Source organism: Octodon degus, unplaced genomic scaffold (genome assembly GCF_000260255.1).
Source record: "Octodon degus isolate 3935 unplaced genomic scaffold, OctDeg1.0 scaffold00067, whole genome shotgun sequence".
NCBI lineage: Eukaryota > Metazoa > Chordata > Mammalia > Rodentia > Octodontidae > Octodon > Octodon degus.
In genome coordinates, this window is record NW_004524643.1 from 3459578 (window position 1) to 3486103 (window position 26526).

At 49.6% G+C, this 26526-nt stretch overlaps 1 protein-coding gene across 4 annotated transcripts in view; it reads right to left on the reverse strand.

The window, feature by feature from the left end:
• Mrvi1 (murine retrovirus integration site 1 homolog) overlaps positions 1-26526 on the reverse strand; it is a 122394-nt gene that overhangs the window by 75069 nt on the left and 20799 nt on the right. For 2 of the 4 annotated variants that reach the window (XM_023719355.1, XM_023719354.1), the window contains exon 2: positions 3493-3649. In XM_023719355.1, the coding sequence (XP_023575123.1) occupies positions 3493-3561 (69 nt within the window). In that variant the 5' untranslated portion in view covers positions 3562-3649. Of the gene's footprint in view, positions 1-3492; positions 3658-26526 lie in introns of those variants that run through there. The other 2 variants (XM_023719353.1, XM_023719352.1) reach the window with 1 other exon arrangement.

The window sequence follows — 26526 nt, forward strand, 5'->3', positions numbered from 1 at the left end:
GATGAGGTAAAGAGGGAGGGGGAAGGGAGGGAAGGAAGGAGAGAGGGAGGAAGTGAGAGAGTGAGGGAGGGAAAGAAGGAGGGAATAGGGAAGCGGGGGAGAGGTATAGAACATGCAGAAGCACAAGTAGAATCGAGTCCTACAGCTTTTGTGTTTTCATGTGAGGCCTCAGCTAGCACTCATGACAGGGATGGGAAAGGGAACTGGGGCTGGAACAGGCAGAGCTAGGAGCAGACCCGAGGGAACTAGAAACCCAGAAGGATGCTCTGCTCTTTGCCCGCTCCACAGAGTGGGAATTCACACTGTGCTGGGACTTCCGGATGAGCCCTCCTAGCCAGCCAGCTTCTCGGGCTGCCTGGCTTGCACCACTCCCAGGGACACAGGCTCCAGTCCCTGGAGGCCCCAGCTGGGCTCAGGAGGCCCAATCCTCCCCTGCAGCCATGGCTGCCCACAAAGCCCAATGTGGGTTATCCATGGATGCAAAAGGGGGAAGAAGCTTTTAACTGGCCATGCCAAGCTGGCTTCTGGAGAACTCAGAGCCTGGCAGAGAGTAAGAGAGTGTCCAGTCTCAGGTGGCCCTTTAGTCTGAGTGTCCAACTGCCCCAGCTCTTTGGGAACCTTAGGGCTGGGCAAACGGGCAGAAGCCAGGAGATGACAGCTAATACTGGTCTGGGTAACCCACAAGGACCCACAGGCATGACTACATTAACAGACTCTGCCTCGAGGTCTCTAAACCCGGATGTGGAGGAGCTGGGATTCAGGCCAGCTGGGTCTCACTGCAAAGCCCCTACTCTTAAATCTTATGCTCCATGTCTTCCCCAGTAGCACCTGGGCTTCCTGTCTCCTAACCCACCTGAATTTCTCACAGGTCCTTCTGCTGGGGTCCAGCCATGCAGAAGCCCCCAGTACCTGCAAACTTAATACATATCTTGATCTCCCACAGCCCAGAGAGAGAAGGGCCTTCGGACACCATCAGAGCAGTGCCCATCATTCTGTAGAAGTCTGGTTCTAGCTCCAAGTTAGAGGTCACTGAGCTTGTGGGAAACTAAAATCTGGAGCCCTGGCTGGCCAAACAAGGGTCTGTGACCCTCAACTGTGCAGCCAGCTCATGAATTCCTTCCTCCTCCAGGCCACCCCTAGAAACTCACCTTCACCTTGGCTTAATGGAGCCGCACGTATGGATGGCTTGAAGCCACACAGATAAGAAGGGTCATCAGGTCTTTCTAAGGGCTTGTTTGGTGCCTCAAGAATATGGTTTGAAGGGGCCGGGGAGATGGCTCAGTGGAATAAGCGCTTCCCTGGCAAGCGCAAGGGCCTGAGTTCAACCCCTGGTTCCGCAAAAAAAAAAAAAAAAAAAAAAAAAAGAATATGGTTTGAAAGGCTTTTTAATCTTTCTTTGTTTCATTATTTATTTGGTACAAGGTCTCACTATACAGTTCATGGTAATCCTGTCTCAGCCTCCCCAACGCTGGGATTACAGGCTTGTACCACCACGCTCGGTTTTGGTGGCCAGCACCATGTGCCCAGGGTTCCAGGGCCGGCAGAGCATGTGGTAGTGGGTTTTGAACCCAGGTCCTTATGCTTTCCAGGCAAGTGCTTAGACCACCAAGCTGTCTCCCCAGCCCCCGAAAGGCTTTTTAATAAAAGAGGTGTGGAGTCAGAAAAAAAATCCTGAACTCACCATAAAAGCTAGTTTTCACTGATAATGGACTTGTATCTTGTCTGATCGAATTATTATTATTAATTATTACTATTTTTATGTATTAGTACAGGGTCTACAGGGTCTCACTACACAAATCGGACTTAGAGTGATCCTCCTGTTTTCAGCCTCCCAGTCTCAATTGCTGTCTCAGTGCGCCCAGGGGACGGGGCCAGCACAGCATAGTGGAGATCGAACCCAGTCCCTGCATCTGCCTAAGCAGGTGCTTTAATCCACTGAGCTATCTGGCCAGCCCTAGTTATTACTATTATTTAGGGATGGTTATATTCTTGGACAGTTGAGGAACTGCCCAGGACTGGGGAGCTAGATGTAGCATGAGAATCTGACTGCGAGGCAATTTCATTGTTGGTGAAGTAGAAGGGGTCAGTGGTAGCCACTGTAAAAGAAGTCCAGCCTGGGGAGTGAGACAGAGTCCAGGCAGGCCATGACCTGAGGAGCTGGAGGCTGACACATTTAAGTCCAGTCTGAGTGCTCTGCCTTTTTCTGCTCCAGCCCATGAGCTCCCAGAGCTTGGCAGCATTCAGGGTCGTTGTGACCCAGTGCCCACTGTGGTCCAAGATGTCCAGGGTGGGTATGGAACACTTAACAAAACCCTAAACTCCAGTCTGTGGACAGAGAGATAGTGGCACAACCTCCTGTCATTTGGGCATTCAAGGCCATCCCCCAGCCTCAAGGCTCTCAAATTCTGCATTATCTCAGTCCCATGAGCTTGGGACAAGAAGGACCATTCTTTTGTAAGTATTTGCTCTGTAAGTTCCCACAGTCATGATGTATAAGGAAAAAAAACCATCAACGTAACATGAAAATGTTCAGCAGCATCTGCCCATTTGGAAAAACAATGCTCCCCCGTACATCCTTCCCTCAGTTAACAAATGTCTGCCCTTTGGCCATGGTCCAGGGATGGCTGTCAGACACCCCAGGACGGTAAAGCTCACTGAGAACCAATTGCACAGCCAGTGCAGGCAAAGAAAACAGCGTCAGAGAACTTTGTGTGCAAGGCTTCGACCAGTGAGGATCAGATAAGGTTGGCTCTGTCAGCAAAGGAAGAAAACGTGAGGATGACAAAGATAAATTCCTCAAAAGGAGATGATTAAAAGATGTCAGGAGATCCTTGGAGTAACGGTCATGCTGTAAACGTGAGGGAGAAGTACAACGCTATGTGAACGCAGTTTGTTGGTATAAAAAAGTAAGTCCATCAGCCCCCAAACCAGCACTTGATTCATTCTTTGTTCAATAAAAAGGCATAGTCACCTACACTCTGGAAAAATAGCTAAAATAGCTAGCTAAAAATAACTTGTTTTCGTAATTTCATTTGCACCATAAAAATCTCAATGATACCCTCTTGAAAGAACTTATTTCCATCATTTCCTGTTTTCTGATAAAATTTCACTGAAAGCTTTTTTCATTATTTATTATGAAATTTCTTAATCTTCATTTTAAGCATTTAAGTGGTCTTCAGCTGGTGCCAGCTACCCTGACATGACTGGGCCATCTGAGGGGACAGCTCTTTTCTGAATCTTTCTCTAGTTTAGGAAGGAACCTGGGGGATTGGGGCGGTTTGGTGCTGTAAAGCTCTGTTAGAGGCAGTCTAGAAGGTTCCACACTCAGGGTTTGGAGGACCTCACTATTCCACACGCCTTCCCCAACAGCCCACTGCAGTTCACATGGGCTGTCAGAAAACCCTCTGGCCAGCTGGAGAGCTGTGGCCTCAGCCCAGAACACTCGGCTTGGCCCCCAGCCAGGCTAGCTGCGGGCAGGGAGGGGGCACTTACTTGGCTGGTGGGGCTCTGGGCTGCCTGTGGCTCTCCGGGGGGCTCCTCATCCTCGGGAATGTGGGGCATGGCAAGCTCCTGGCCGAGTGGCTGTGTGTGCTCGGAACCTCCGCTGCGTCAGCCCCCAAGATGCTCCAAGAGGCCTGGGCTCCACAGGCTGGGGAGACGCCAAAAGGACAAGTCAAATCCCCTTCCGTCCCTGTCCCAAGCTGGGTTCCATTTCCATGAGCCACAGAGAAAGCCTGCTTGAGTTTACATCAACGCTGGAGGTCAAACTAGGCTAGGAGCGGGCATTTGGAATTGCATTTCCTCCTGCTCTCTGGCTTTGTTTACAAAGTCAGAGGTGACCTTTTACGTCTAATTTGGTCCTTACTGTAAACACAGCTATCCCAGAAGGGAAAGAAGTGCCTCAAACTTCTCAGAGCCATGGCCAATGGAGGATGCTCTGTTAGGATCAGACTGGCATTTGTGCATCATTCTGTGGGCACCTCTGGGTGGCAGCTGCCATCCTAAGAGTATGACTACCGTCATCTAATTGACTCCTGATGGCCTCAGAAGTAGGTATTCATGGTCACACTCTGCAGACCAGGGATCACAGCAGAAACCACTTGCCCCAAGCCACACAAAGAACCAAACCAAGAGTTTGCTCCAGGGCCTCTTGACCTGAGACCAAGGCCTCTGTCTACATTCCACACAAGCTTTCTCCACTGTTTCCTGACTTCCCATGGAGACCCTTGGGTGAGAAGACACAGCTTTTACTGAGTACCTACTGTGTCCCAGGTCCAAGGCCAGGTGACTGAAGGAGGTTATAGGAGGAAGAGCCAGAAACTGCTACCACCTCGCATGATGTTAGGTGTATTCCTGTTCCACAGAAAGGGGTAGGAGTGGTCTGGGAGCCAGACCATTGCAGGGCAGACTGGCCCCTGGCACCTGGCTCCTGACACAGCCGAGACTGAGGCCACTGAGCCAACACGTGCATACCTTCACACCTTGCTCCTGACACAGTGAGGTGTCTAATTCACGATGGATACTCAAAGGATTCATTGAAACGGACTATTGATTTGTGGACTAGACACCTCTAATCTTGGAATGTATCCGTGACTCCAAACTTGGCTTTTGTCATTTGCCCTGACTAGGTGGCCAGCCTTGAAATGGTTGGAGTGACCTCTGCTGGTCACCTGGAGAAATGTTCTCTGAGGTAGAACATGGGCAGGATCAGTCCTTCTCCACCAAGGCCCACACTGCAGCTATTCCGCCAGGCGTGTGTTAGGGGCTGGTGACACAAAGCAGATGCAAACATGGTCTCGACCCCCAACAAGCACGGAGTCCAGTGGTGGGAGGCAGTTAAGGAACAGTGTAATGGGATGGATGTTTTGAAAGTGAGAAGTTATAGACCCTGAGAAAAGGTCCCTAACTATGGAGATTGGGGATACTGAGACAGTTTCGGTGATGATTCCAAGTTAGAAATGGTGTTTGAACTCACCCATGAGCACTGAATGTGAATGGGATTTATATGGACAGAACATCGGGGACCTGAGCAGGGAAGCTGAGACAGGAAAAGAGGTCACGGTGGGCAGATTTCACTTTGGGGAATGAAACCCAAAAGAGCTGGGAGTGTCATGTCTCCCACACTCAATGGATGTCGTGTTCACTAACTGAACATCGTCTTCACCTATGGGTGAGCTCCATGATTAATTTTTATCACCCTTACTTGGGTTTTAGCAGTGATAACTTCAGCGGTGCTGGGTAAAGTGTATGGTAGGAGGGAATGAAGGTAGCAAGCCTATCTATAAAACCCTAATTTTGCAAGCGAAGTTAGCTGCACCTATCAGGAACCCTCTGATGTGTGTGAAAGCCCAGGATGTCTTAGTAGGAATGTGGTTTTCAACCCATGCGAGGCAGCCATTCCGCCTCGCCTTTCTGCCTTCGACTACATGATGTGTATTGTGCTTCACGGGCTGAGGATTCCGATGAAGTGAGGCCATTTAGAAAAGAGGAAGGAGGATGGATGTCTGGAGGCCAACAGTCAGTGCTTGAAGAACTAGAGACTTTTGTCTCCCTAGCATCAGAACCGGAAAGAATAAATAAAATGGGAAAGGTATAAAAGATATAGTAAAATGGAAGGAAACTGAAATAAGGAAAAAAACAATGAAGATGAGTGAAAAGAGAAAAGATAGGAAAAGGGGGGAAAATAATGCAAGTATACACAGGATAGCTGAGATGATAGTTCTACTAATTTCCATCAGGTTTTCTAAAACAGCTGTTAATATTTAAAATTTTCTCTTTGACCAACTCTACAAGCTAATACTGTAATCCGAGCAACTGCATCGAAGACAGTAATGTGCAATGCAAACACCATGGTGGAACCCTCTCCTCTTGGTCTTCCAAATGTGCACCATTTCTAATGTCTTATCAATTATTATTATACTCTCTTTAAAATAAATTTAAAAGTAATTAAGAAAAAGGTCAATAAAAACTTAAGGTTTATTGAAAGCAAGCATTTACGTTCAATTAATTGTCCAATCTTGCAAATCTACATCTGTTAATCTGAGCAACAGATTTGATGATTAAGATACGTAATCTAACAACCATTGTTAATTTGTTATTCTTGCTTTGAGAGTATGGACCATACGTATTGCTGCATGTTACTCTGGTTCTGTCTTTGTTTTTGCTATTTGCTTTTGTTTTTGTTTTTATTCACTAAAATAAAATAAAATTGTAAAAAAGAAAGAGCTAGAGACTTCCTTTGAACAAAAGAAGGTGCAGAAGGGAAATACAATCTTTTCTTAGGTATTTGAAAGGCATTCCTGGGCTTCTTCTATTCCCAACAGACAGGTGTGTGGTCGGTGACTGAAAGCTCAGGTGAAGACCCAACACACACACACACACACACACACACACACACACACACACACTAGTGGCTTGCATCCCCTGACGCTGAAGCAGGGCGTTCTTTAGGTAGTGAGCTCCCATTCCTGGGAGAGCTTCAGCAAAGGCTAAAGTAAGGGTCTCACGGAATTCCTAACCGCAATAGGCATCTTTCGCAACCCTGGGAATCCCCGAAATCCTGGCCTCCTAGTCACAACAAACCGCAAGACCCTACCCTCCCTTCCCAGAATTCCTGCATGGTGATATTCCCAAGTCACATCAGAAATATCCTATTTCCCAAACCTTCGCCTCCCTTCCCCCACCTCCTTCTCTTCAAGAAAGACCTTAGGCCAGTCTTGGGCCAGAAAATGAAACAGTAAGGAATGAAGCCGGACAGCACCAGAGGGTCCGCTGCTGCAGGGCGTGAGCAGAGTGGACGCGGACTGAGGTCCCACTCTTGCCAACACAGAGCCCCAGCTCCCGAGGGAGGGGAGAGCAGCCCCGCCGCCGGGCCATTCCCACGGTGCTCCTGCCTTGTTTGCTTTCCCTCCCATCCATTATTATAAACTTGCTGCTTAAAATAGCAAGGTAGAAGCCTAGTCCCTCCCCGAGGGTGACATCTGGGTTCCGCTGGAGCTCGTGGGCACGAGAACCTCACATCCATCACCGCAAAGTCGGGAATACAACCTCCAGGAAGTGGCGATCTAGAGCACGCCCCATAAAAGGACAAAACAGTGTGTAACGTTTGGACTCCTGGCCTGTCCTCTGTCCCACTCCCCAGTCCACCGGGGGCCTCTCCAGCCCGGTTAGGAAGGAGTTAGGCGGGAAGACGCCCGCCAAGAGCCTATCAGATCTTTTGACTCCTCCCACTCTGCCCCAGCCCTTGCTCAAGTAGGAAGTGACACCTTTTATAAAAAGGAAAGCTTAGGTACAAAGAGGAGAAAGGGCCTGACCGGTTCTAGTTACTGCTGTACCTGGTGCAAAGCACCCACTATCCTCTGCTGCGGTTAGCCGTCCAACCATCTGTGCAGCTGGAGAGGCCAGAAATTCCTAAACCACACATTTTATCTTCTCCCTGCTCTTGAAAGTAAACAGATATATTTTTGTTCCTGTTTTCCTGCATCAGACACTTCTAGGTTATCTACCGGATGCGGGATAGAGTCTCAACACCTTGCCCACAGTCCACAGCTGACAAGAGACAGGTCCAAGTCCTGCTCCAGGCTAGGAAGATCCCCGAGCCAATCATCTTTCCCCTTTCTTCTGCTAGGGTGTCACTGATGAACTCCAAGTGGGGGCTTGTGTCCTCCAGGGGAGAACAGGACTGTGATCTCCCGGCAAGGCTCAGGGCGAAGTGGGTAGGGCACAGGAAGCAGCCCCAGCACTTTGGTAGCCAGTCCAGGGGTCTTCTGAAGGCCAACGGTGGGCCTGGACTTAGAAGCTGAGTGACCTCCCTGGGCAGAGGCAGATGCCTGCATCAGTCCATCTGTTCCGGGAATGTCAGCCAAGCCCTCCCCCCCCCCCTTCTATTCTTCCCACTGCCCTTGGTTTGCCCATTTGCCCAAGGATTTACCCCTGCCAGTCCACACTTGGGCTGGGAGCACCGGCTATATCTGGGAGGCTCTGGAGGGTGGGGTTCAGGGCTGGGCAGGAGTGGCAGCGAGGGCTTCCTGAGAGTGGGCACACAACCATGTTGCCCACCGCACTGGCACAAGACAGCCCAGGCCATGTGGGAAGTCCCACCACCACGTGACTGTCCCTGGGCTGAGGAGATGGGCTCTACACTGGCACTTTCGGTGCTGTCTGCCCCTGGAGACAGCAGGTGAACACTGTTCCCGTCAAGTGCCACTCTGAGTGGGCCATCACACGGATGAAGAAGCAGAGACATGAAGGCTACTGCCTGCGAATGGCAGCGCCCGGAGCCCACCCATATCTGTGTGACTCTCCAGCTCTGAGCAGGACTGAGCCTGTGGGCTGCGGGTGGCGTTCTTGGCAGGGGGTGGCCTCTCCCAGAGTCCTTCGACCTGCCCAGTAGAGATCAAAGCCCTCTCCGAAACCGCAGGGTCCCAGGGACACAGCCTGCGTGCTGTGTGGCTCTATTAAACTGAGGGCCAAAAAGCCCTTCTGGGAAACAAAGGGTTAAGCCTGCTCCACTGACCTTCGTGGAGTGACTCAGTGTTCTCAGTAAGGAGAGCTTTGTTCTTCCAGCTTGGGATTTTTGCTTTCATTTAGCACACAAAAATGTGAGAGCGATTAGGCTGCTATTAATACCTGGCCTAGCCTTTCTGGATGAAGAATTGAGGCAAGAATTGTTTGGGGCGACTGCATACACGTCTCTCTCAGCTGCTCTGCAAAGCTGCAGGGCCCAGGAAGGGCCACTGATTCAGCGCTGGTCTGTCAAGTAGGAATAGACCAGCGCTGAGGCCCAGACAGGGACCCAATCAAGGCTTCACTGGGAGGAGGCTGCAGCAAAGAAACTCCCCCTTCTTGATTCCCCCCACAAAGCTACACCTGAGGCTGCGTGTAGTGCAGAAGAAGCCAATGTGCTGGTGCCCTGAGAGCTCAGCCTCTCAACACCCCCTCCCAGACCCACTGTCCTCACCCAGGGTGGCCTTGGGGAAGCTCCCTGGGGATCGGAGATGAGCCCCGAGTGCTGCGAGGGGTGCCTGTGGATCCCCGGCCCAGCCAACTGCAGACCTGGGTGCCGCACCTCACCAGTAATGCCTAGAGGGCAATGGCTTTGGGGGTATGGCTTGGAATGGCGTGAGAGGGCTGTGAGAGCAGCGCATGCCGTAGCCACAGCTCCCCCCTCTTCATCCTTGATGGATTGGTCTTCCCTGGCCTTGGCTTCCTCATGTGTAAAATGGAAGCAATAGTGCCCACCTTTTTAAATGGTAAGGATTAAATTAGGAAGCACCTACAGAGTGCTGGCATGCGGGGGACTCTCTGAGTCCTTCCTGTGGTTGCAAAAGGCAGCTGAGTTTGCTCAGCTTTGGCATCAGAGCCTGGTCACTGCCTGGGTATTTTGTGCACCCTCAGCACTCCGAAACCCAGACTGTGGAGGAGACACAGCGCTGCCCTGGCCAGGGGTTCTCGCTTTGAAACATCATCAGACACAACTGGAATTCAATGCACTGGGGCCAGGAGCTCTGGTGACACTGGGCAGCCAGGCCTGGCAGGAAGTGGGTTGAGAGTCACTCTGCAAACATTACTGGGCTTAGTCAGGGGCAATGCCATGGACATCCCAGCCCAGGGCTGCAGTCATCTCCGGTCTGTTCTGAGAGCTGGCCAGGCCAGTGCTCTGGTCAGCCTGAGGTCTGTACTGTGACTGTTCTGGGTCTGTCCTGTGGTCAGCCCTGATCCCACACTGTGCCAGTGGTCAGTTCCAGATCTGTCCTCTGGCCAGTCCCTTGTCTGGGCTGTGGTCAGTCTCAGGTCTGTGCTGGGACTGCTGTTAGTTAGGGCTGTGGTCAGCACCAAGTGTCTAATTTCAATGCCCCAGTTCTTTCTGCCACCCCCTGTGGTTATGGTGAGTGACCCTGAAGTGCAGAGCTGTCCACCCCCCAAGTGATGGACATGGGCCCTCCTGGAAGTTGGGCATAGTGCCTATCCACACAAGTGCTTGGGCTGCTTGGAGTGAGTGGGTGGATGAATGGTGGCTCAGGACACAGCCACACCCAGCTGTCTGTGGGGGCCCCAGAGTCTCTTCTCAAAGCCTACAGAGTGGACTGCAGGGACAGTTAGAGAAGTGGAGATAGGGAGGAGCTCATGGGCAACAGAGAGGAAGGATGAGGAACAGGGCTGGGCACACAGGGCAGTGGCCTTGCTGAGCACCGGGGAGGCCACCCTCAGCACCCCAGTTCCAACACCTGCCCCATCTGGGAACCTCTCAAGGCCCATGCTCTCCACTCCCATGGGTTGCTCTGGGCTTTGTGGACTGGGGCGCCCTGGGCGTGGGGAGAACCAAGCTGAGATCATCACTGGTACCCCTCTCCACCCTGCACTGGCTTTTACCCTAAAGCTCTTCCTCAGGCCACCAGGAATAGCACTGTTCCCCATGCCCTGGGAACAAAAGCAGCAGCCCTGCCTTGCAAGTCTCAAGGCAGAGAAAATGATTTGGGAGGGGAATCTCCCAAGAAAGGTTAAAGTCCTCCTTCTCCAAGACAAATACAAGGTCTTAAAAAGAGGTAGAGAGGTGAGAAAGCAGCAACTATAGATACTAGGGTGTCCCCTAGTGGAGTGGGGAACTTCCCTGTGGAGTGGAGAACCCCTAAGCCTGTGAGCAGAGAAGTCCTGGGCTCTGTTCGCCATGAAGAACTTTGAGGACAAGACCCCAAAGAGAGAAAGCAGGTATTTGGTGTCTAGATCAGCCAGGCCTTCAGACAACAGAGGCTCTCCCAGCCCAGGTGGGGCACGGTCCAGTGACTGCTGCGCTCCAGAAGCAGGCCCAAGGGCACCCTGAGAAGGAGGAGTCGGTGGTAACCTACAGATGGTGGCCCTTGGGAAGCCTGATAGACATATGGTTGAAGGTTGGTCTGGACGCAACCGGAGCTTGAGGGCCTCGCCCTTCCTGACATCCTAGTCCTTGGGAAGCCTTGGAGCCTAACACTGTTCTTGAGGAAGAGGAGTTGGGTTGAGAAAACCCTGAAATATCTGAGCTCCAGGTTCTGCACCCTTGGAAAGGCCAGCAAGCCAAGCCAGACCTCCCCACTCCCCACTCCCCACTGCCCTGCTAGAACTATGACAGGAAGTAGCCCAAACAGCTCCCCAGGTTTCTTTTCCAGCCTATTCACTTCAGCAATTCTTTTTTAAAAATAAGTCCACTTAAAAACATTTTTTTTCTTCTTGGAAATATGTGCAATTGCTCAATTGGAACAGTTCAAAGGCGCCGGCAGCAGCAGAAAAGTATCTGAGCCTCTCATTTAGCTCCAAGCAGAAATAAATCTCGCCCAGCTTGCTTTGTTCCAGGCTGGCCAGCGTCCTCCTCCCTGAGTCACCACTGCAGGGTGACATGAGTCATTATCTCCGGGGTCAATGACCGCATGGTATTCTGGGGCCTAAAGACCCCTGCAAGGGCCGGGCTGTGAGGGGTTACCAGGCAGAGAAGCAAGCAGCCTTCTACCTCGTGCTGTGGGGATGTCTCCCTGTGGTGTGTGTCAGCCTGCTTGGACAACTCTCGAAGATGCAGGGTACGGTTTTCAAGGATTTTGTCCACACAGACCTTATTCAAACTTGGCTTACATAAAGCTACAGTTAAATTAAATTACATTAAAAATAAAGGAAATATTGGAGATAACCCCTTTCTAATTACTTTGGTAAGCTTTACTAAGACTTGTGCCCTCACAACAATGCCCTTCTGTAGGCTGGATGCTAAGGAACTCCCACTCCAAATGCCCACTGCTTCTTGAAACCCCAACAGTGATGTCCACTTAGTGGTTAGAGGCTGGTCCTGCTGGGAACATTATTAAGAGACGAGAGCAAATGCTATGTGAGAGGTTCCCTCCGTTCCCCTGAGAGCAGGCTGTTAACATTTACCAGCATACAGCAGAGCTGGCTGGTCCCTGGCCTTTTCCCAGAGTGCAACAGGGCATGTGCACGACTTATGATCACTCTGCCATGGCATCGTGATGGAGATGTCATGGGCCCTTGAATAGCTTCTTAAGTGTACCAGGAGCCCCTCACCCTCACCATCTCAGATGGAGCCCATCGCTCTCTCCCCTGCTCAGCCCACTGGTGGTGCCCTAGTGAACAACACCTAAGCTAGAAATCTAAAGTCATCATGACTTCTTTGCCTCTGCAACCCTCCACATGCAATTAGACTGCTAGTGCTGCAATCCCAGGTCAGGAAAGTCTTCCATCAGGTCCCTTCTTCCATCCCTGCCACCCCGCCAAGGCTCTGAGTGACCCAAGTCCTGGCAAGAGATTCAGTGGCCTCCCTACCTGGGGTCTGGTCCCATCCACCCACCCACCCTCTATCATGAGCCCAGAGCCATCTTTCTAAGACAAGAATCTTACTGACTTTCCCCTTGGTCAAATGTTTTTCCCCCTTGGTAAAAATTTTGAATCTTGCCATTTTTTCATGGAACCAGTTGTGGTCAAGCTCCCAGGCCATTTGTTCTTGTCTCCTCTTTCAGCCTTTATGCACCTTGTCTTCCAATCACAACGGCCCAACAGCTGGCCTCCAAATGTCCTGTCTTTTTTTCGCTTTTTGTACATAGCCTCTTTCCTATGCCTGGACTGCCTGCTGCCCCCTTGTGTATCTAATGAATTCCTACGCATCTTTCAAGACTCAATTCAGATATCCCCTCCCTCAGAAATCCAATCTTCTTCTTCGCCCTAGAAGGTCACTCCCTTCCTGTATTTTTTTTTTTAATGTCCCTATTGCAAATTACCACAAAGCTGGAGATTTAAAATGACATAAATGTGTTATTATCTTATAACTATGGAGGTCAGAAGTCCAAGTTCAGTCTCAGTGAACTAAACTCCAAGTGTCAGCAGGGGTGGGCTCCTCCCAGGGGCTGTAGCGGAGACGCCATCTCCCTGCCTCTCCCAGCAGCTGGAGGCCACCACTTAGCTGGCTCGTGACCCCTTCTCCTCCTGAGCCAGCAAGGCAAGTGGCCTCATCTCTGCTCTTTGACTTCTGCTCCTTCGAGTTTCCCTCTGGCTAGCATAAGGACTCACAATGGAACTGGGTCCTCCCACATAATCCTGGATGTTATGGTTTGTGTCTAGTTGCTCTCTCCCCTAAAGGCACATGCAGTTATGGGGCGGCAATTAGTTCATGATTCAGTGCTGAGATTATGGGTGTGAGTTCTGCTGGGATTAGAGGTGTGAGTGCTACGCCCAGCCTGAGGCAGATAGCCTGAATGCAACGTAAGGGAGACACTTGCTTTCTGTTGCCGTTGTCGCTGATACTCCTCCCCTTTGCTCTGGCTGTTTCTGCGGTTTTGCTGTTTTCTGCCATGAGCTGCTGCCCTCTGCCATGTGCCATGCTGCCTTGGAGCCAGCCAAGTATGGACTGAAACCTCCTCAGACTATGAGCTAAATAAACCTTTCTTTCCTTAATTCTGGGTGTTGGATATTTTGTCCCAGCAACGAGAGAAACGTAACCAAGACACTGGGATAACTCACCACCTCAGCACCCTCAGTTGAATTATATTTGCCATTCAAAGTAACATATCACAGGTTCCAGGGTGAGGTGTAGACAGTGGGGTGGGGTAGGGAGGTTATTCAGCCCGAGTAACGGGAAGCCATACTCCTCCCAAAGCACTTTGCACAGAATTCAGCTCAGCTAGAATTCAAACACCTTGACTATACCTTATTCAATTTTAAGAATAGTGTTATAAATATGTATATTTCTATGACCTACATCCAGTACAAGATCCAGGATAGAGGAGACATTCACTATTCAACAGTCAATGTAAGCATTCGTTCATAAATGAACAGATGAAACAGTATCTCTAACAGATAGGAAGGTTTTACTTTCACTGGCAAACCCATTTCCATGAAAATAGAACCTGAGCTGGTGAGAAGACCAAGCGGGTCACTATGGAGACCTGGCCACTCAGGCTGGCCAGAGAGTACGGATGCCGCTTAACTGAAGCAACTGCTACAGTATTCAGTTCGGGGGTCATGAAGAAATGTTACTTTTCTTGGCAAGATCTGCCAATTTTCCAAGAAAATCCAAAATCCTAGATGCTGAAAATAAACCCACCCAATTTAGAAATGTTAAAGCTGATACAAAAATGTAGAGAAACACCACTAGGCCAAGCACACACACCCCTGGGGGAATTCATTCGGCAGCCCTCGGTTGCCACCTCTGATTTATGCCCTAAGAAATGTTCCTCTGAGCCTTACTTGCTAAGTAATCTAATTTCAGCGGGGTCTAATGCACTGTGCTAATGACATTTCTGGGAATGGCAGCGAGCTACACAGGGACAGCGGCCCTTCCGAGACTGATGCGTCCATATCCCACCCCCACAACTCCTGTCTTCCTGGGAAAGGCGCTGGAGGAGACCTCCCTTCGGGCGTGTCTGCCTCACTGGCCTGGACACCAAGCCCTGTTCTGAAGCAGTGCCTGTCCAGGCCAGCGGCCTCAGGAAATGTCATCCATCCAAACCCAGCCCTGGAGTACCGGGAGGAAGACAGAGATCTGGAAACAAAATAGACCCGGCTCCATCCCAGGCCAGCTTTCGCAGCTCAGCAGTCCCTGACAAAGCCAAGAACTTCTTGGGACTCCGTCTGCCACGTGCAAAATGGGGTTCAGAAACTTCGTTCAAAGGCTTTTTGTGAGATTCAATTAAGACAAAGCAAGCAACATACGCAGCGCAGAGCAGACCCTTAGAGGCGCTCCTTCCCTCGCCTCTGAGAACACCGCTTTGGTAATACAAGTTCCCTTGACTTCATGAAGAGGAGACTTCGGTGAGAACCTTGCTGGGCTCTCCTCCGTGTACCTCACAGGTTAGGCTTTCTGGACTTCTAACCCAGAGCAGCAGGAAAGCAGAAAGGACAAGTGGCCATGGGCAAGGGAGCAGCGACACCCTGGAGGACAGTGGTGTCACTCTGGCCCCTCCCCTGCCCAGGACTTTTTTGGCCTGTGGCCAGCACGCAATGGCACAGAGCTCTGACGCTTCACTTGATCTTAGCCAAAAGGCCGAGAAGTGCTGCTCTGATGCTTCAGACATGCAGCCTTGCCTTGTGTACTCCACTACCTCGGAACTCGTTGAAGTTGGTACTTGATGCGTATGCCAAAAGTGTGTCCTGACGTTCATCGTTCATTTGGTACTCAGCGTACAAGCTAGAACTTGGGGTGTCCATGGCCTTGTGACTTGATACCCTCACCAAGCAAAGCAGTTTATTGGGTACTTGTCACTCTGAGTACTCATTGCTCCTCCTGGAACCAATCAGATATGAGAGCCAAGATACTGATGTGTAGTAGCTTTTATTTACAATGTATCTGGAGAGGAAGGGACCATGATCAGCATGGTTGTATTTTCATTTGAAAAGCATATCCATGGAGCTGGTGAGATAGCTCAGCAGACTGAAGCGCCTGCTTAGGCAAGCCTAGGCAAGTGCAGGGACCACGGTTCAATTCCTGGCACCACATGCTGTGCCAGCCCCGACCCCAGGGCAGGCTGAGCTGGCCAGAGTCCCAGCCTAGTGGCACATGCCTATAACCCCAGCACTGGGGAGGCTGAAAAACAGGAGGATCACTATGAGTCCAAACTGTGTAGTGAGACCCTGTAACAATCAAATACACTAAAATAAAATAAAATAAAATAAAATAAAATAAAATCGCATCCATATTTTAAGTATTTACACTTTATGTGAAGTGTGTGTGTGTGTGTGTGTGTGTGTGTGTGTGTGTGTTCATGGGGGGTTAGGGGAGAGGAAAGATAAGATCAAAGCCCAAATGTTAAAAGTGTTTAGCATCAAGGAGAATTATGGGGGCTGGTGAGATGGCTCAGTGGTCTAAAGCGCCTACTTAGAACAAGCTTAGCAAAGCACAGGGACCGCGGTTCAATCCCCCAGCACCACATGCCAGCCAGCCCGCCCCCTGGTGGGCTGAGCTGGCCACACACACACACACACACACACACACACACACAGACACATAAATAAATGAAATTTAAAAAAAAAGGAGAATTATGAATAAACTCAATTTAACATATCTACATTTTTACATTTTTCCCACAATGGCATCACTTTTGTGCATACTAAATAGGTGATGAAATTGTTAAAGAAAAAAAGAAGAGGAACAGGAAGAGGAAGGAGGAGGAGGGGGAAGAGGAGATAGTCTCTTCGGAGTCCTGAAAAGTTGGATTCCTTCGGTGCCTCAGTGACTTCTCGGGATTTTTGCCTTTATGGGACTTCCTGTTGGAGCTCCCTGGCCAGCTCTTGCTTATGTACTTAAATGTTTAGCTCAGAGTTCTCTTGCCCTGGCCTGCCCTGTTCAGCCCTCTCCTGGGCTCCACTCTTGCCCTCCATTTTCTCCTTCACTTTGTTTAATAATCATTGCTTTCTGGAACTGTGGTTCTCAATGCTTTTTCTTTTCTTTTCTTTTTCATTAAGGTATATGATAAGGGTTTTTCTTGAGACAGGGTCTCATGATGCAGTTCAGGCTGACCGTGAGCTCACTGTGTAGACCAGGCTGGCCTTGAAATGGCGTCCTCCTGCCTCAGCCTCCCAAGTGCTGGGACTGGGATTACAGACATGGCCACCACGCCTAGCAGTATGACAGACTTCTATCAACTAACAGAAGTGCAGATCTCCAGGGTGCCGTGAGGTGTGAAGAGTCCTCCCTAACATTTGGAGACACCTGGCCGGGGCACACCCTCCCACTCCCTCCTTCTCCTCCTCAGCTATACTCCATTTAAGACTCATAGCCCTGGTAAGCTCCCAGGCAGCAGGCCAGGGTGTTCATCACCTCAGAGCATCCTTTGAACAGACAAATGAACAAGTAAATTAAAGCAACAGTAATACATTCTCAACTAAATCAAAAGGTTAAGAATAGAAAGCCTGACCTTTAAAAAAAAAAAAAAAAAAGAAGGTCATAAACCCTCATGTGGTACACGGGGAGGACAGGATCCTCTGTTTTCCTTCTTCTGAGAGTGACATGAACACACATCCCCCACACTACAGCATGCACAGTGGGGAGCCTTGCAGGCCCCTTCCCCTTAAGCTTCCGGAAGTTAACAACCTCATTCTCCTCCCAGGCTGCCTTCTTCTCTGCCACACAGATGGGCACATTTCCCCACAGAATTTGACCAACTCAGACCTCACAGATGGCAGGGCCTCCTCCTCCTCTGCTACCTCCACGACTCTGTTCTGATCCCAGGAGTCCCTTGCCAAGTGATTTTAGGATTACTGTCCCAGGAGAACTTCCAGGTTTAATGCAAACCCACAAGAGGCCACAGCGCAGCCCTGCTGCCTTCCTAGCTCAGACTGAGGGGGCAGCCAGGGTGCCCTGAGCAGCTGCAGTATGTGTTCAAAGGAGGCTGCGACCTGCTGTCCTCTGCCCTGGTTCCCTCAGAAACAACTCCCGCCTGACAGAGGGGAGCTATGGAGGTTTGCAAAGTATGGAGCCTCTGAACCCAAACCCCCACGTGTGGCCCAGCTCCTGCTCTGATGAGGGCAGACTCTGATTTTAAGGGTCCTGCTACTCCCTCACCTGGAATCACCCATCCCTGTGAGGTGGCCTCCAGAACCATTGGCTCTCATTAGAGGGAGAAGGTGGAAGGCATTGTACCAGCTTGGTGGCCCTGAGGGGACCCTAGCAGGGCCAAGTCTGCCCACCCTGCACACAAAGATTCTTCCGGAAGTGGGCATGTGGGACTGAGTCAAGCCCTGGCTGCTACCTCTGAAGACACCCATTCCTGAGCACAAGTGAGGGTAGGGAATGACATGCGGGTGCCCTGTCCATATGAACCCTGTCAGGGCCACCAGGACCACCAGGAGCAACTTGTCTAGAAAGTCCGAGAAGCGCCTTCATGCCTTGAGATCTTTACAATGTTTGTTTCAAGTAAAAATAAAATTCGTATGATTCAGCCACACTCCCAACCCCAAACAAACAAACAAATAAAACCAACCCAGCTCCCCGTGTGACTCTCTTTGTCAGCTCTTCTCCCCCCCACCCCGCCACCTCCCTCTTCCATCCCAGTTTTGTTCTGGGAATTGTCCTTTGGGTCTTTATTTAGGAACTGGTTGGGGGAAATGAGAAGGAAAAATGGGCTCCACAGTGCCTGTGTAACTCAGCTATTCACTCCAACAACAACAACAAAAAGGTCAGCAAGTTCCTGGCATGTGTCAGGCACTGTCCTAGACCCTGAGGCTTGGCCATGAGTCTCTCAAGGCTGCCTCACCCACAAGTCTTCCTTGGCCTCTCCCTGGTGCTTGGACGCTTGACCTCTGTGGTGGCACCATGGGGCACCCTGTCTGCCCTGCAGTGGTTGCTGCTTCCTGCACATTCATCTGCCATGCCTGAGCTTTCTGTTGGACCTGTGCTAGAACACAGTTCTACCCTGGTTGGTTCCTCTTTGCAAAATGTGGACGCTGGGTCAAACCTTGACTGTCACATGGCCTGCTACATTGCCGGCGTCAATAGACAAGTCACACTTGACTGCTCTCAGCTCCTCAAGGGGGGATTCTGGCTCTGTTTCACAGCTGAAGATACCTGGTCTCAGAAAGGCAAAGCGACCTGCTCTGATCACACAATCACACAGGCGACAGAGTCAGAGGTGGAAGCGGATCTCCTGCGCCCAGAACTGGGTCTTTGGCCTATCTTGTCCCCAGAGAGGGCTCGTTCCATCTTCTTTAACCTTGTCAGTGAGATGAAGGTGTTGGGAGATGTTCCTTGACTGGGATCATGATGGTCCCAGGTCCCAGCCAACCAGGACGGCTCCAGCTCAGGTGCGGCCCTTCCCTGAAGAACCGAAAGTCCTTACAGTGTCCCTGGGCTCAAGAGGAAGCAGCTAGGATCATCTAACACAAGGGAATAGGGCTCTTCTGGGGAAGAATGGAGCGCCCCAACTCCAGTGCCACTCCTGTTCCTCTCCACACTGGAGACCCAGCTCACCAGAGCCATGACAACAGGCCCAGTAGCCGGGCTTGGCTGCAGGTAGTCTCGTGAAATCTGTACTCTGGAAAGTCAAAGACAGCAGTGGGAAGGAACCTTCCAGGAAATCAGGAGCACTGCAGTGCTTACTGCCATGAGAGTGAGTGCTTCACCACGCAGGCCTCAGTTTCCCCATCTCTATAGTACTAGTGTAGGTGAGGTTGCCAGGCTGTGCACCACACCCTCTCCACAAGGTTGGTGTCCTTATTTTCTATTGAGACCAATCAGAAGTGTGGGGTCCAGCCAGCAGCTCCGGGGTGGGAGGCAACCTTTGGACATCTTTGCATCACACACTCCCAGCTCACAGTGATTGGCTAGAGGCCAATGAGATACATGTGACTTGGCCACAGCCAATGAGATATAACAAAACTTTGCTGGGAATCCTGGGAAAGAGATTCTTACCCTTAACTGCAAGTGTTGTATTTAGGAACAAATGTTGAATCTAAGAGAGTGGAAACAGAATCCCTCTTGTGATGGTGAAGCATTTGTCTACGGATAAAATTGATGTGAAACACAGCACAGCTAAACATTGACAAGAACTTGAATTTTGGGGCTAGCCTCAAAGGCCTTGCCTGGTCAAGCTATGCCTGGCATCCCTGGCCTTTTCTATTTTGAGAACCAATCAATATTCCTCTTTTCAGTTTTTATTTTATTTTATTTTATTTTTTTATTAGTGAGTGTTTGCATTGGATAATGATTACACTCCTTGTGGGAAGCTGGTTTGTATACATCTCAGTCTTTCCACCATCCCTGTTCTCTCCATCCCTTCCCACTCCCTCTATGTCTTGATCCCTTTGCCATTTGAAGAAGATCTGTTCCCTGATTCCTAGACTTTTGGGGCACTTGCGAGAATTCCAGCTGGTACGAACAGCCTCGCCTTTACGAAACTGGCTCCGCGGAGTTTTTATCAGCACCAAAGCCATCCCTCACGTCTGCTGGTTGCTCACGTGACAGACTCTGATTCTCAACCCTCTGCAGAAGAGCAGGTCCTAAGACAAGACCCGGGCAGCAATCAGCCGCGGGAACAGAGTCACAGCCCTCTGCTTGAGACCCCTGCCCCAGGGTTTGGGGTGAGGACTCCACACCTCGGCTGCCGAGGTTAGTTGTGGGGTGGGAACAGCCGCAGCCTCGGCCATTGTCTTTTCCTCTCCAATAAACTCCGAGCTGTGCCATGGACAAGCACCTAGTGCGCGTGAAAGCCACGTATTCACGTCAGACTGAGCTGCCCCCTGCGAAATGTTACGGGGCCTGAGTCTGTAGACACAAGGCGAACACAGAATATGGTGAACGAGAAATAGCAGGGGAGGGGGGCTGAGAAGGCTGGAAGGAGGAGCTTGTGCTCATACCAGCAAACTCTGCAAGCCCGGGGCACGCGCGTGCGTGGTTTGATCTAAAGACACAGGGAATGCATACATTTTTCAACTGTATTACAATGAAAGACCCGTAGCAGTCGATCCCCCTCAAGACACTCCACTCCCTCACGCTTAGCCCGGCGTTTTTGCTACTTTCTAAAGCACTTCGGGAAGTTCTATTTCCTGAATGTCTTGAGTTGTACCTCAGGACTGCCTGGAGGTAGGTCTTGCATAGATTCAAAGACTTTACCTTTCACGGTCATTTAGTCTTTGGAGAAGAGGCAAAAGTCACACAGGGCCCGATCTGGTGGATAAGAAGGATGAGTAGGTGTTATAATGACTTCATGAACCTGCCCTTCCCTTGAATGGCACTTGGCGGCGGAGGCAGTCACTATTTATGATCACACCTCATACAGATATTCGTGAAAGAAGACTTCCGGAACTGCTTCAGAAAGGGCCAAGAATGAGGGGCAAGTGTGTTCCAAGCAAGGGGGAATGTTTTGAGGGGAATTGATGTCAATATGTTTTTGACTGTAATAGATTTTTTTAAATTTACACTTCCACTGCAGTGCATCGCAGCATCCCATTACTGTAAGTAGGTGCGTGCAACTATGCTGTGTCATGGTGCAAGACAGGAGGGACCCGCGGAGAACCTCCCTCCGGAGAAGCTGTTTACCCACAGCAGAGAGTCCGGGGTTTCTGGCTCCTTAGCTGGACAGCAGTGGTGTTTGTTGGGTCAGGTACTCTACATCCCTTGCCCTACCCAGTCTTTACAATGGCCCTGTGTGGTACTGTAATCCCCAGAAAAAACAGCGATGCTTGGAACTGGAGAAGTCTAGTCCAGGCATCACGATTACTAGGTGTGTACGTGAACAGGGTTCCGATTTCCAGCCCTGGGCTCTGCTCAGGACCCCACGCTGAGCCTTCCAGGCCCACCCACAGAGACACTGACACTGAACCAGAAGAGAGTTCTCGGCCTGAGGCTTGGCCAGTTCATCATGGAGAAAGCCTTGCCCTCTTGTCCTCAGCAGTCCAAGCTGCGTTTGTTCTTCCTGTTTGTCATACATGCAATAGTTCTTCTTAAGTTAACCGTTTGGTAAACAGCATGGAGTTCACACCGGGGCTAAGCTGAGTCACCCTCATGAAGCTTTCCTTTAAAGTCATCCTCGAGAGCCCCAAGAGAGGGTGGCGATCAGGGCCAGAGTGGGGACAGGGTCCTGCGCAGCTCTGCAAGGGCTGTCCTGGTGGGAGGGCTGGGCAGAGGGGAGACTCCCTTCCAGGCTGGGCTTAAGGAGGGAAGAATACAGGCACAGGGGATCACTCCAGTGACACCCCCACGCCTCAGAAGGCCTAGGGGCTCCTGCACTTAGGGGACTACTTCTCTCTTCTAATCTCACTTGAGCCTTCATAATTTTTCATAAAAATGCTATTTTTTCATTACTAATATGATAAAATTTGGAAAAAAGGTAAATATTTGTAATATAACAAGGGAAGATTATTGAGCAGCAGTTTGAAAAAGACACCAAATTTGGGGTCACTTTGGATCCTGGACCGAGGACTTTGTTTTGTTGGCTTTGCCTCTGACCTCTCCCTCTGGAGCCCCACGCAGGGCCTTTCCTTTGGGTTGGCAGCATTGGGAAGCAAAGACCCTGCAGAGCCCTGGGTGGAAGGGCCAGCCAGGGCTCGGCTGGCAGATTCGGAGGCTGAGGCAGGCTGTGGTCTGGACTTGCAGGCCAGGCGCCCCAGGGCAGCATGGTGGGGTGGTGTTGGGCCTCCTCCCAGGGCCTTCCTAAGGCCTTCGGGCTGCCTCATTGTCACCCCGTTCTCTCATCACCAAAATGCAGCCATCCTGAGGCCACTTCCTCTGATGAGAGAAGCTGATCATTAACCAAAATAGATTTTCCCGGTGAGTAATAGACTCCCACTCAGGTGAAGCGGACTTTCTACTATGTTGATGTTCCAATCCCCAAGATGCATGGCATTATGAAGTATCCAACGCAGACGCTACTCAAAAAAATAACTGTGGTCATATTTCAGTAGCTTCTAGTACGCTGCCTCTCAAATGTGATGCTCATGAGAATTTGCTGTATTGTGAAATGCACGTTCCCAGGCTCTTCCCCGACCTGCTGAAACAGAATATGGCCGGGGAGATGGCTCAGTAGAATAAGAAGCGTGAGGGCCTGAGTTCAATCCCTGGTTCCACAAAAAAACAAATAAATAAATAAAAAGTAAAGAATATGGGCAGGGGTCCCAGGGCTCTATGATTTACAGCACTAAGGAGGCTGATGCAGAAAGCTGCAGGCCAGAGCTGCAGAAATCCTGGCCACTGACAAGGTCACAGGCACACGCCAAGGGCTGACTCCCTACTCTGGGCCTGCCAACCTCGCATTTATTCTCAAACTACTCACTCCAAAGGCTTCCAGGCCCCAGCATCATCTCATGTTTCCATTTCCAGAATATTGCAATGCTGTCAAGCTTCAGTGCCTCTCCTACCTAAAAAGCAAACTCCCAAAGTAGATAGATTTTTTTTTTTTTTTTTTTTTTTTTTTTTTTTTTTTTTTCTACTGGAGATTGAACTCGGGACCTTGCACTTGCCAGGCGAGCACTTATGCCATTGAACAAGACCAACTCCCCCATCTGCCTCCAGGAGGGACCAGACACACCCTTCCAGCCACTTTATAATCCTCCCCAGATTAACCCTTTCCGCCCCATTTCTTTTTGGCACTTTAGGTTGGTGAATTGGGAACATAATCTTTGTCCTTGTTCAGCACTTCCTAGATTGGTGACTTTGGTTTTTTATTTTTTATTTTATTTTTTATTTTTTTATTTTTGACGGAACCGGGTTAGAACTCAGGCTCTTGCGCTTGTCAGGGAAGCACTTATTCAACTGAGTCATCTCCCCGGCCCCAACTTTGGTTTTTTAATGTTAGTGTTCTTGCAAAAATGTCTTTTAAAAAAGTATATAAATACATATAAATTATATGTAAATGCCTCGGAGAGGGATTGCATGAGGTAACTATCAGAAAGACAACTTTTATTATTACTATTCCTATTCTGTTATGACATTTCTCTAACACAGAGTTCAAAGAATTGTGGTTCAGTTATGACCTACTGACTGGTTTGCCAATAAATTTTTACTGGAAGTCGGCCATGACCGTTCATGTGTGTATTTCCTGCAGCAGCTTTCTCGCCATAGGGACTGCTGAGTGCTTGAGGCACACAGTCTAACCCACAAAACCCGAGTGTTTCCTATTGTCTTCAGAGAAGTCTGCCAGCCCTGCTCTGACATAACGGCAGGTACGTGTTTTCAGTTTGGTCTCCCCCGTGCAGCTGACAATAATGCAAGGGTCTCTGTGGAAAACTGCCACTCATCCCTTAAAACCCAGCACTTATCATTTTTTCATCCCTAATACTTGAGGTCTAGTTAGCTTGGCACGTACTGGACTGGAACATTCTGTGTCCAGGTCTGCGTCTGATAACTGGTCACTGACCCTCGCTGTGGTGACCGTAGAATAGACCCTGACTACAGGGAGCTCCAGAAGAATGCAAGCGCAAAACTACCAAGAATCTTTGCATTCAGGGACCAAAAAACTTGTCTTTTAATTCTGGCGGAAACTTCAAGCCGAGTTAAAATGCACAGATCTCTAGAAATTCCCTCAGGGAGCATTAGGCAAGTCCCTCTAAAGCATCAGGGCTAAGAAATTTGGGGAAACCAAGGACAGGTGCGAAAAGGAAGCATTTGTGAGACGCTCCTGGTGGCCCGTTCTCAGTCTCTCTCCCACCTGGGCCCTCAGTGGGCTAGTCTCTTTGCCTCCTACTACCAAACCCAGAACCCTAGGCTTTGCAGTTAGCATATTTTCCCTGATAGAAAAGAGAGGAAAACCCAGTCTAGGAAATTGTCATTTCATAGGTCAACGCACTCCTGTTACCCAAGAGGGCATGTGCAGATGCTTCGAATAGTTCAATGACCTTTGTGGTGCCGCCCATGGGCACTTGGGTCAACCCATTTTTAATGAACTGATTGATCTTTTTTCTCTGCAGGTTTACATTCGTTTCAGCTACCCATGAATTGACATTTTCTGAGCACAGCTCCTTGCAGGAAGAGAAGAAGAAGGATTTCAAAGCAGGGAGATTGTTTCTTTGCAAGCTGATTATGAAACTATTCTATGACCCTGGCCAGTCACAGCCTTCTCTGGGCTTGGCTTTCAGCCTCTGCACAGTACATTTCAGACTTGGGACTCCCCGGAGTGCACTGAATGGAGGATTGGCCTCCCCAGGTCCTAGTGACCCAAGGCAATGGCCTGACAACAGACAGCAGATTCCTGCCTCTCCTCCGCCTGTGCACTGTGGTCACCTACTGTCGCCCTCCGCAGCACACACAGCAGCTTCTTCCGACTGACCTCTCCTGAGACTTAAAGAAGATATTTTTGCCCTGAAGCAGATCCTTAGAAGATAAGAAAAGCACTGATGTGGAAAACTCTGAACTGGGTGAAATGGAAACACAGCTCTCCCCCGGGGCCAGATGAGAAGCCATGGATGGACAGAAGCCAAGGCATTCTTCCTTGAGCCTCCACAAGTGGACAGCCCACCCTCCGTTCCAGAAGCAATGCCATCTTTTCCTTCCACTCTCCTGCAAATTTCCCCCTGGGCCCAAATCCTGAGCCCGCAGGACCCTGGTTATCTGGGGGCAAATCGGTCTTACTGTAGATTGAACCGGCTTTAATTGACTTCCCCCTGGGTGATTTATTACTGCCTGCTTCCTAAGTGAGCTTGTGGCCAAATGTCAATAAAAACAGTCAGAGGCCAAGAGAGTTAAAAATAACAGCCACAAAAGGGAGTGGAGGAAAGAAGGAGCTGACTCCTACTGAGGTGGGATGACTCCTCAGTCCTAGGACCTAGGCGGAACCGCTCCTGCTGGCAACCATCTGAGATCAGTAGCATCTTGCTGTGGCTGCTGCAAGAAGCCCAGAGCAAGCAGTAGTTACAGCTTGAATGACTTGGGATGCTGTCTTTCCAGTTCAGAACTTTAGAGTTCACTTCACAGGACTCCTTGCGCAAGCATGTCACCACACTGTCTACACAGCACGATCTGGGATAACGTTTGCTTTGGTTTTTTAAAACAGGCAACATAGAGATTTGAGATGTTTTGTGCATGTCTAAGTCTGGAAGGGGGTCACTGGTCTTCCCTGCTATGGCCTTAGAGTAGACCCTGACTACAGTGAAATCAAAACTGTATTTTAGTTCCGACTAGAGGTCATTGTCTTTTGGTGCTCATGGTAAATGGGTTAGTTCACAAATCTGCATGTAAACAAAGATCAGATCTCTCAAAGGAGAAGCATGAAGGCTTTTGTTATGGACTGAATTATGTTCCCTCTCAAGTTCCTATTTTGAAATGCAACCTCCAGTGCTACAGGGGATGGCTGTATTTGGAGATAGGTCTTTAAAGAGGTGATTAAGTGTAAATGAGGCCTTAGCTGTGAGCTCTAAAGCAGTCTGACTACTGTCCTTATAAGAAGAGGAAATTTGGACTCCTGAGACACCAGGGACACGCAGACACAAAAGAAGAACCATCTGAGGACAACAAGAAGGTGGTCTCTACCAGGCAAACGTGACCTCAGAAGACATCAGACCTGCTGACACTTGGATCTTGAACTTCTCCAGAAGGTTTAGAAAACAAATTGCTGCAGTCTCTGGTATTTTTCTATGGCAGATCTAACAAACAAACATAGCTATTGATGGATTCTTTCAGCTGTGTCAGATTTAAATTCAAAGGAACTAAAAACAAAGAAAGAAATGATGCCGCTTTGGAGAAGAACTTGGCAATGCCTCAGAGGTTTAACTCGGGGTCTCCAACGCTGAACCTTTGAAACTGAGATCAGTGAATTTTGGGGAATAATTGTTTTAGTGTTTGTCCAGGCCAACTACAAAGCTCTTTTTAGGACATTTCCAGTGAAATAACCGTGCTCTGCGCTAGCCCCCAAGCAGCCTACCTTTTAAGAGGTAAAACTATCTATATTGGCAGATGATATGATATGGCACGATATGCATCTAAGAATCCTGACGAACCCACCAATAAACTAGTGCAACTAATAAGTAAGCTCAGTAAGATCATAGAATGTAAGCTTAATATATAGAAACATTAAATTCTATACACATTACCAATAAACACTCTGTAAATGAAATTAAGGAAATTCTTTTTTTTTT